Source organism: Magallana gigas, chromosome 7, assembly GCF_963853765.1.
Source record: "Magallana gigas chromosome 7, xbMagGiga1.1, whole genome shotgun sequence".
In the NCBI taxonomy this organism is placed as follows: domain Eukaryota; kingdom Metazoa; phylum Mollusca; class Bivalvia; order Ostreida; family Ostreidae; genus Magallana; species Magallana gigas.
In genome coordinates this window covers 27,835,674-27,845,987 of record NC_088859.1, presented here as the reverse complement: position 1 = coordinate 27,845,987, position 10,314 = coordinate 27,835,674, and the positions used below count along the sequence as shown (strand labels likewise).

Sequence of the window (10,314 nt, the reverse complement as noted above, 5' to 3'; positions counted from 1 at the left end):
TGCCGTTGCTTAAGAAATTAATCAGAGCTAATCCTGAAAAGACCCACTTTAAACAAATTTCAAAGCTCGATAGGGAGGCCCTAAGTCAAGTATCGATCAATTCGTTATCATGCCGTCGGTGAAGAAACATTGCATGTGGTTGTATTCTCAGCGGAGAGAGACCAAGAAACAAGGCATTATTTTCCAATGTTTCCAAACAAGTCATATCGCTGGGCTCTGATTACATTCCTTTTACCTGCCATTGGCAAATGTTTGTCCAGTTGCTCAACAAAGTAGTTTCTGAATAAAATGTAAACGTAACTGTTAAGGAATTTGATTGAATTACTGGAGTGCATTTCCTGCTGGCACATCGAAAAATATTTTATTTTTTATTTTAAGAGAACAGATGAGAATCTGAATTGATTTTTACTTTCCGAGATACTGCAAAACTGCCTTTCCGGGAAAATGAATCTTTATTCTGCAAACATGGAAACCTGTCTTTAAAAGATTACATCGACGATTCTTATTTGATAAGTTGATTTTGATACTACATGAACAAGTGATGTAAAACTGCTTTTATATTGAAAGAAGTTTAATTCTTAAAAAACTTTTGCCTATAAAACATATTATATTTTATTTGTTTATCATTATTTTTCGGGGAAAGATTCTCTCTGACATCCCCCCTCCCCATCTTAAAAAACGATTCTACGTGCTTGAACATTAATGAGAAAAATGTTAAATTAATTCTCTCGATCCGGTCAGTGCAATAAGATACACGTATATGTTGGTCGTAGCCACCAGTCCGCTCCCCATCCATTGATCTTAAACGAGGACTAAAATAAAGGAGAGTCAGTTGTATATACATGTATGTAAACTTCGTTGCATATTACGTGGATAAAATTGAAAGACTCATTTCGTTCTGCGAATTCCGGACCATGGCTTGCGACGATAGGTTATCAGTGAGATTTAGTATTTTCGTGTTCGTATGAAGGAAGCGCACACCAGTCTAAGACGTGCTAGTTAGTACACGTGCGCGTCTTTGTGCACTGATCTAGCAGTTCCATGCGTGGACCCAGAACACTTTTGCCGGGGGGGGGGGGGTACGACGGCTATTTGAGTTTGACCCCCCCCCCCCCCGACCCTACCCTACCCTCACCTCTAGATCCGCGCATGAGTTCCAAATTCGATAGTTTGAAAATCCAGTGCAGTGGAATGGAGTTTAACCTGGATCACATTCTGACCGATATGATTTATGTACATGTAAATGAAAGTGAGACTCATATCAGAAGTGAGGTCGTCCAAGCTGTGTAGTTGGTGAAAATAGAAAGGATTTGTAAATATCTTTCTGATTTTTTTCTGCAATGCTAGATACCTTAACAATGGGATAATAATATATAAAGATTAAGAGAAATAATCATTTCTGAGAGCAAAAACAAAATAATTTTTCAATATTAATTTGAAATTGTAAAATTCTGAATTATTAATGTGATTTCACGAATAACCCTGCGACCGAGATGTCAAAATATAAACTCATTTCATGTACGACTTGGTCATCTCAAGTCAGCTGATTGTTATTTTTGGAAGTGCTTCCACTATTATTTGACAAAGTCTAACTTAGGGACGTAAATACCATAACTATCATATTTGCATATTGATAATTTAGATCACAAGGACTATGACCTAAAAAGCATATGAGAATAAACTTACTCTAATCCATACAGATACCATTTCTTTTGTAGTTTAGTATTTTTTTTATAGCTACAGCTAGTGTATTTGAGCTTTTCCTAAAATTGGAGAATGGAAGGTCCTTGTGGTATGGATCCTTCTCGGGGTAAGATATTTGTTTTGGGAGTTATTGGACAGCTGTTGGACAAGTAATTAAGCTGCACTGATAAAAGTCGCATGCATTTGGAATATTTTTAATACAATTAAATATTTAAATATCCAGGTGTAAGAAGTTGGCTGAACATTAATAGTTTTTAAGATACCTGTAACACAATTATAAAAAATAAACTCTGTGTCACAGTTTGATAATTCAGGAGTACATTGTAAACATGGAATAATAAGTCATTTTACTCTCAAATTACAAGTAACAATTTTGCAAAATGTATATTTTGTGCATTTTCAGCACCTTACAGGTTTCTCGTCCTTTTCTTCAACTGTATGCTGACATTCGGTAGTTATTTCTGTTTTGACATGCCAAGTGTTTTGCAAGACGATTTTACCAACAGTGAAGTGAGTATATGGACTCATTTTTGAAAGAGAATTTTTTTTTAATTATTCAGTTATTTCTGTTTTGTTTTGCAAGACAAGTTTACCAACAGTGAAGTGAGTATAAACTCATTTTTGAAAGAAAAAAAATTAAAATTTAGTTATTGATAAATATATAATGATGTAGATTATAACTGTTTCTTATGTGTGCAATATAGGAAGTTAATAGATTTGGAACTATTTATTTCATCTATAACAGAACTGTACCAATGTTACCGCTGGAAACGTGAGCCACCAAGTCTGTGACTGCGATGGCTGCCTGGGAATGTCCGACGATGACTACAATCTGCTTTATGCTATTTACGCCTGGACGTTAGTATTTGCATCTTTCAGCATTCAACTAGTTTAAAGAAGAAATATGATAATAAGGACGCAAGATAACAATTAATGTTGTTATTTAATAAAGTGCAACTTGGAATGACCTTAATTTTCCTAATTTTTATTATTGATTGTAAAATAGCAATTTCCTGACCAGTAACTGTCTATCTAATAATCTCGAATTGATATATATTTCATCTCCTCAAAAGTCTTATCATTTTGATGTTTTGGTATATTTATATTAAGGAAATTTTCAGAAAAAAGATTCCTTTATCTATATAAACAAGATTTGATGTTATTTTGCATTGTTTTCATTACAGAAATGCTTTGGTGGTTATAGGAGCAGGATTTTTAATCGATAAATTGGGAAACAGATGTGAGTCGACTCTTTTTTTCAGCAGTAAAATAATCATCACTGTATGTGCACCCATGCAGCCATGTTTCCGTTTTCAAAAGAAAATTACAATTTGATATACAAAATGAAAAGAGCAATCATGCTTTATAGATTCAAAATGAATTTTCTGAAACAAGGCTCGATCAACATGTACATTGATAAAAAGATGTATAAAATTATTTATTGATCAACCACATGTATATAGTAGTATAAAATTTGAACATGCACAATCTAAAGATAATTGTAATTTGTCAATTGATTTCAATTACAGTGGGCGTTTTCCTGTTTTCTTTCCTGTGCGTTTTGGGGTCATGTACATTTGCTGCTGGTGCTTTCCTTAAGGGGACATCCTATTTGCTGCCAGTCATGTTGCTTGGAAGATTATTATTCGGATCAGGCAATGGCTCCTTAACAAGTAAACAGTTCTTTGATTTATTTATTTTTAATCTTATTTTCAAAAGCGCATACTAGTACATGTAGTAGATGTCTTATGACTTTTGAAATGGCTTGAAAATTAAATTACTTTGATTGCATTGACTAAATTTCAACCTTGTATTGAAAAAATCAGTATCATTGCAGATAAAGTTACAGATTACTTTAATTTATGGATAATTTTGAGCAGAAATGAGATGTCACAATCAAAACTTTTTCTCTTCAGTTGTACAGAACAGAATTACAGCATATTGGTTCAAAAACAAAGAGCTGGCCCTGGCATTTGGAATCACTCTGGCCTTCTCTAGACTCGGGAGTGTTCTGAATTTCTTCCTTACACAGAGTTTTAAAGATGTGCATGGTTTACCATGGACTTTATGGGGAGGTAATTCAATTTTTGTTTTTCCAAAGACATTCAATGAACAACATATTGAATTACAGTAACATATTTATTACATGTAAAACTACATTTGGGTTGATGCGTCTTATAATTTTTTACAAATTTTGCAAAATTATAAATTAACATTATTATTAAAAAAAATTCTGTAGTTTATAATTGAAGGCCCAAATTGGCTTCCTTCATTTAGCAGAAAACAGCACCTTAAGTAACCCCTAAAAAAAAGATAGTGTAGATACTGAACTGGGTTTGAACCTTAACCTTTCCTTTAAAATGTTCTAATCGTGGTGTTTAACATAAATATACAGAAGACATTGTATTGAGTGTATAGAAACATACATATATATATACCAGTACTAATTAAATGTTCATGTCTGTCCTAGCTCTTTCAATCATCCAACTCATATGTTTATTGAATGTTTTATGTACATTGGATGTTGTATGTACAATCTCCATGTTGCCCCTTGAGAGCCTTTAATTGGTAAATAAAGAAATTGAATTGTACCAGTTAGCAACCAAGTCAAATTTTATTATTTATTTCATTTGAACCTAAAACCTTAAATATTTACATGACCTACCATTATGATGGCAAATATCCTCAGCCAGTGCATTACTAACTCAATATCTTTGTTATCACTATGATAGGAGCCATGCTGTGTGGACTTGGTTTTATCTGTGCCCTTGTGGTCAGCTTCCTTGACAAGATGGGGGTCAGGGCCTTGGGGGATGAAGATAACCTCAAAATGCAGTCCAAGAAGCTGGTAGGTCAAAACAGGGCTTTCATTAAAGAGCGACAGGAGGCAATTTATTGCTGTTTAAATTTCAAGAATCAGAATTTGCCACAGCCTTTAAACTAAAATGGTGTTTGAAAAACAAACTGTATGCAAGAACCATAAATCACGTCTTCAGATGGTTAAATTCATCTCTTTACTTCTTAATGATTAAAAGTTCCTTTAAAAGCGAGTTTTCCAGAACATTACTTATACTGTAGGAGATCTCTCACCTATTATGGTCAATATACAAATGAAAAAAATTGTCAAAAATTTCAATTTTAACTTAAGATATTGAGTTTTTGTACAAATAGGCACTTAAAATACATGCATTGTAGACATTTATAGAATGTTTTGTAAAAAAAGTAGTAAGTAAATTAGTCCATGTCACATTGTTTTTCATTTCTATCTCTCTTTTAAAGAAAGTAACAGACATCAAGCATTTCTCCCTGTCTTACTGGTTGTTGGCCCTGGCAATTATGTTCTTCTACAATGGAGTCTTTCCCTTTGTGGCAGATGCTAGGTAAGATTTGATAATGCTATTCTTGGTACACATTTGATTATTTCAGTTCATATGATAGAAAATTGCAACTTAGTGAAAGGAATAACTGTATTGCTTATTTTCAACTACAGTATTTCAGAGTCTGTTCTTTTATTAGTGTATCTAAATGTTTAGGGGAGAAATCTATTACATTTGTAGTTTAAGAGTATATTGTACTGGGGTAATCATGGAAATTTCACCTTTCAAAGAAATTTAATATTCTGATCCAGTTTAATGTGACATAACTCATAAGCAAAATTTAGATACATTTATGCATAGTTCATTGACTCACTTTAGCTTTTTCCAGAAAGTAGAAGTGTTTATATATTATACTGACACTGCTTTGTTGCTTAGATAAGACTTGGTTTGTTTATACAGTAAATTCATTCACTTAAAATACCATATGGATCCAAAAGTCAGTGCTTACATAGCTGGGGCAGTTTATGATGTTTCTATGGTGCTGTCACCCTTTCTAGGAGGGATTATTGTGAGTACTATATGTAACATACAATGTTTTATTACAGAAATGAAGAAGATAAGCGAGAAATATTTTACCATGCCTATTTTAACAGAAGAGTGGGTTCTCTATAACTTTTTGGAATTGTTTTATCCAATAAAACATCTATTGACTCGAGACTTAATTATTGCCCCTGTTGTATTTTTGTAGGATGTTATTGGGAGGCGGGGCATTCTGGCCCTTCTCTGTTCCTTGCTGACCATTCCACTGTTTGGACTTCTAGCCTTCACCACTGTGTACCCCCTTGTCTGTACCCTGTGGCTGGGAGTCACCTACTCCTTTGCTGCTGTGAGTCCTGGTTGCAATATTTATTCAGAGAATGTGAATTTTATTTTGCTCCTGTGAATATAAGTTTCTTTCAATTGTTTAGGGAACAGGAATGTTATTTGTCTTTGCAATTCTTTGATTTACATGTATGTTGAAGGAGGGAATTACTAACGTGCAATAATCACATACTAGTATACATTAGAGACCAGTACTTGACCGTCAAAAATTTCCGGAACTTTTTTTTATACAGAATTGTTTATTAATCACCCTTCACTAGATTTAAAAAAGTTTAATGTCCATGGCTCTTTTAAGCTATTTAAACTTCAAGGAAAATAAGAGTATTATATGAATGAATGTAGGAAAATACTTACACTTAGTTAAATTCTAAAGCTAAAACACTCAGTACTTTGAATTTACTTAAATACTCAAATACTTTCATGCTGATTTGATGGAATAATCTCCAGCTTCCTTATTAGTATGCATCCTAAATTTCGCAATGTAAAAGTATATTTTGTATCTTTTGATTTGCTTTCATTTCAGGCTAGCCTGTGGCCCTCCATTCCACTCGTTGTTTCCCAAGCCACTGTTGGAACAGCCATGGGACTGACCACGTCTATACAGATGATTGGAATTGGAATCTCCAATCTTATAGTGGGCCAGATCCTTGGAAAGAATGACAAGTCAGTGCACCTCTAATAATACTTTGGAATCATCATCGTTTGTGGGGGACCAATGTTTGTGGCTTTCATGGATAATTCTTGCCCACGAATTTACATCCCCAAGAATGTATATACAAGCATTTGTTAAATACCTATTAAAATAATCCTTAACTTGCTACCAACGAAATTACGACCCCAAGAACCAGGAAAATTTTGGCTGCCCACGAACATTGACCCCCACGAATAAAAATGATTCTGCAGTATATTGTGACATTAAGCATAAGTAATGAAGCTATTGAAGAGTTTATTTTACATTACTGTAAGGATGTAACAAACTAGATACCGTCTATATTCCAGAGACCAGGATGCAGATCAGACACTGAGGAGATGGAAGTTTGTGATGATATTCTTGTTGGCCAATTCCTTAGCTTGTGTGGCCACAACCACTTTTCTGAACATTAACGACAAAAGGAAGGTATGTTCAGTGTACTTTATTCGGCCCTTTCTAAAGAAATGTTTTTTTAACTGGGTTGATTATCTGAGGAAGGTTATAACCTAGAAATCACATGAATTGAGTGGTTTATATACAGTGTACCAATGCTTGGATTTACATCTCCATGTACATATATCTAGTGGAAGTGTTCTAGTTTCATTTTCTTTCTTTCCCAGGGTGGCATATTGAACATCAGTAGAAAAGAGAGGCAGCAACAAGAGTTTGAGAAATCCATAAAGCAGAAGGATGAAGACGACGAAGAAAAGCCATTGTTAGGAAGGCGGGAACACAGAATTAATTAGTGGCACTCATAGTTATGATTATGAGTGAAGCTCTGAGAAGTGGGGTGTTATATTTATTAAAAAAAAGCCGTACAGATCTAAAGATTATATTATTTTGTAGGGGAAAAGGGACGGAAATAACAGAGGAGTGAATACTCTATGCCTGTATTTTGTATGAGAATTGTTCTTTTTGGTTTATCAATCTTAAACATGGAAGAGCAGTAAAAAAAAATGAACAATAGATTTATTGAAATGTAGGCAAGGTTTTGATTTTCTTTTGGCCAAAAATTGCATGAGACAATCGAAATTGGGAAAATTTTTCCCAATTTGTTTTTTGCAATGATCATATTGAAAACCTTTATAATTACATACTTTTATTTGTATTATGATAGCCTATAATAACACATTCTCATAACTTGCAAAGAAAATAATTGTTTAACAAAAAATGCAGGAATAAATGGTGATTTTTTGTTAAATTTCCTAGATATAATAAGTTCAAACTTTAATGGTTTTAAATGCTGTACAGTAAATACCGGTATACAAAGCATTGATTAGTATTAATATGCAATTAAATAGAAAGAACATTAAATATGGATGTCATGTTGTTTACCAGTATGCAATCTTACTTGTAAATGTTTGTTTTTTGTCATTACATTGTATGAATAATTATGAAAGGAACCCATTTCACCATTAGGGATGAAATTGTATTTATGTCAAACTGCATTGGATGTAAATTTACAAGCTTAAAGGAAAGTGTAAACTATCTGTTTAAACATGTAACTTTAACTACATACATACTAGTACAGTGTTCACACATGTATTGAGTACTTGTAATATGTACTAGTATAACTATTGTTATTTTCATTCATAAATGTGCCAAAAGAATATAATTTAAAAGTGTTTTGTGTATACCCATGTGTAGATTGAAACATTGAAATTATATAAGTGTAGGATGTGAACATGTATGTAGGTTGTATCTGTCTGTCTCATCAATAAAGGTTATATTTTTACTTAAACAAGTTTTTCTGATTTGCATTGAATACTTCTTGTGCCCTACCAATTTCCTCTATAAAAAAAATCAACCCGGGTCTGATATTTATCTTATAAAGCCATTGAGCTTTACTGGATTTGATAATGCACACCCTGACCAAAATTCTCAACTTATAGTACTCATAGAATGATTCCTTATTCCGTCAAAAGATAAATAAAAATATGCAACTGCATTGTGTGTAACATGCATGTATATTTTTTTCTTTCTTTTGTGGGGGGGGGGGGGGGGGGGGGGGTTGATACCGTTATGGTTAATGTATAGGGAATATCAGGTTCTTAAGTTGTCCGAAAACTTTATTTTTTGAAAATATTGTCAAGATTCTAGTAATGGTAGCATAAAGATGTCGACAAAATAATAAATACGCATATTAATGTAGAAGACACAATATTGATTAAGGAATAAGGAATTATTCTTTGAATATTACGAGATGATCAGTATATATAAAGGGCTTCATGATACATGTAGATTTTATCTCGCCGTGACCCTAGTAATACTAGTATAAACTCATAGTATTAAAAAAAATATTTCTTATTATTTCTAATTACTTAATATATATAGTATTCAGTACTTATTAACATTTCTTCTGTTATAAGTAAGTATTCCGAATTAAAACCCGCTTGCGCCTCAACGTAACGTCATGTGCGTAAATGAAATTAATTGTCATTGATTCATACGTTACATATTTGATTCGTTTGTATTATCAGAGACAAAGACACTGGGAAATGTTTTCTGATAGTATCAATCTTGCGACATAAATCAATATTAGGAACGTGTTGGAAACCTTCAGATTTTTATTACTTATTTTTTCGAGAAAAAAAACAATGAAATTATTATTTACTACTAGTATACTTGCACATTTTTTACCTTTTACAATTTTGATGATTAGCCCTTCATGCGCTAGCACTCGTATTAAGTCGAGGAGGACAGCAGACAATGTATGTAGCATTTCTTGTGGTTAAACTGTTTAACTGGGTGACTTGAGAAAATGTTTAGTAAGCCAGATGACCTGGATTCAAATCTCAGCAAGAACAGTATATATGTAGATCTATAGATGTTACAGAATAAACAATAGACGTTATGTTGTAGTTTTTATATCGACCAACCTTCAATGGTAAGAGGTTAAATGTCACCCCTGCATTTTCAATGCACCTGTACTTCTGTAGGCAGTAGATATCGTTTTTAAAAGACTTACCCAAAATCCTGACAAAAAAATAAATCTTGATTTGATTGGCACATGTAACTTATATGAAGTTCGAATTAAAATATAGGCTACTCAGATAGATAGATAGATAGATAGATATGTATTATTTAGAGAACGAGACAGGTTCTCTATGTTTGATACAAATTTGGGGGTGGACGAGTGCGTAGCACGAGTCTACCCCCAAATTTGTATCAAACATAGAGAAACTGTCGAGTCTCTCTAAATGATTTGTGACACGATTCAATCAAAATGAGCATCTGACACATCTAACTGATCAGAAGTGTCATGTAAATTTCAATTCTTCCTAAATCGAAAAAACGGGTGCATTCCCGGGTCAATAAGTGTATTTGAGTTAGATGTTTATTACACAATTTCCGCAGATCGGGTGAGACTTTGTATCAGTTTAGATTTGACCACAGCTAGGGTAAGATGGACGGTAAGATGAACATGAGCTCTCTTGATTTCCTAACGGACGAGGTAGACGATATTACCCTATCGCAGGTATGCGAAAGTATAGAGACAGAGCATCACGTGTTTGAAGGACTTCAAAATCTTAGTTTTTGCGACGATTCGAATGCGGGCAATGCAGACAGCTTTTTAATGGACTTTGATTGCGGGGATATTATGACTTTATTGGACTGTGACGTTCAGAAAAGCGAAATTAAAGAAAACACTGCATCTAGATTTGGACCAGTCGTAAACGATGACGAATTAAGAAATCTTATTGAAGGTCAGGAAAACCG

General features: G+C 33.5%; 1 protein-coding gene across 1 annotated transcript; it reads left to right on the top strand.

Moving 5' to 3' along the window:
• The first annotated feature begins 1,526 nt into the window (after window positions 1–1,526).
• Window positions 1,527–8,338, top strand: LOC105348077 (major facilitator superfamily domain-containing protein 1). Its single transcript, XM_011457382.4, has 13 exons — window positions 1,527–1,810; window positions 2,108–2,214; window positions 2,450–2,562; window positions 2,889–2,944; window positions 3,234–3,377; window positions 3,621–3,779; window positions 4,437–4,552; window positions 4,984–5,084; window positions 5,481–5,589; window positions 5,770–5,907; window positions 6,427–6,566; window positions 6,903–7,020; window positions 7,215–8,338. The coding sequence occupies exons 1-13, from the start codon at window positions 1,777–1,779 to the stop codon at window positions 7,338–7,340; spliced, it is 1,461 nt and encodes a 486-aa protein (XP_011455684.3). The 5' UTR covers window positions 1,527–1,776; the 3' UTR covers window positions 7,341–8,338.
• Window positions 8,339–10,314: the final 1,976 nt, after the last annotated feature.

Bases quoted from the DNA above. Each gene is read 5' to 3' on its own strand.
- LOC105348077 (XM_011457382.4), top strand. From the start codon at position 1,777: ATGGAAGGTCCTTGTGGTATGGATCCTTCTCGGG. The intron at 1,811-2,107 runs GTAAGATATTTG...GTGCATTTTCAG, and splicing joins TGGTATGGATCCTTCTCGGG to CACCTTACAGGTTTCTCGTC. The intron at 6,567-6,902 runs GTCAGTGCACCT...TCTATATTCCAG, and splicing joins ATCCTTGGAAAGAATGACAA to AGACCAGGATGCAGATCAGA.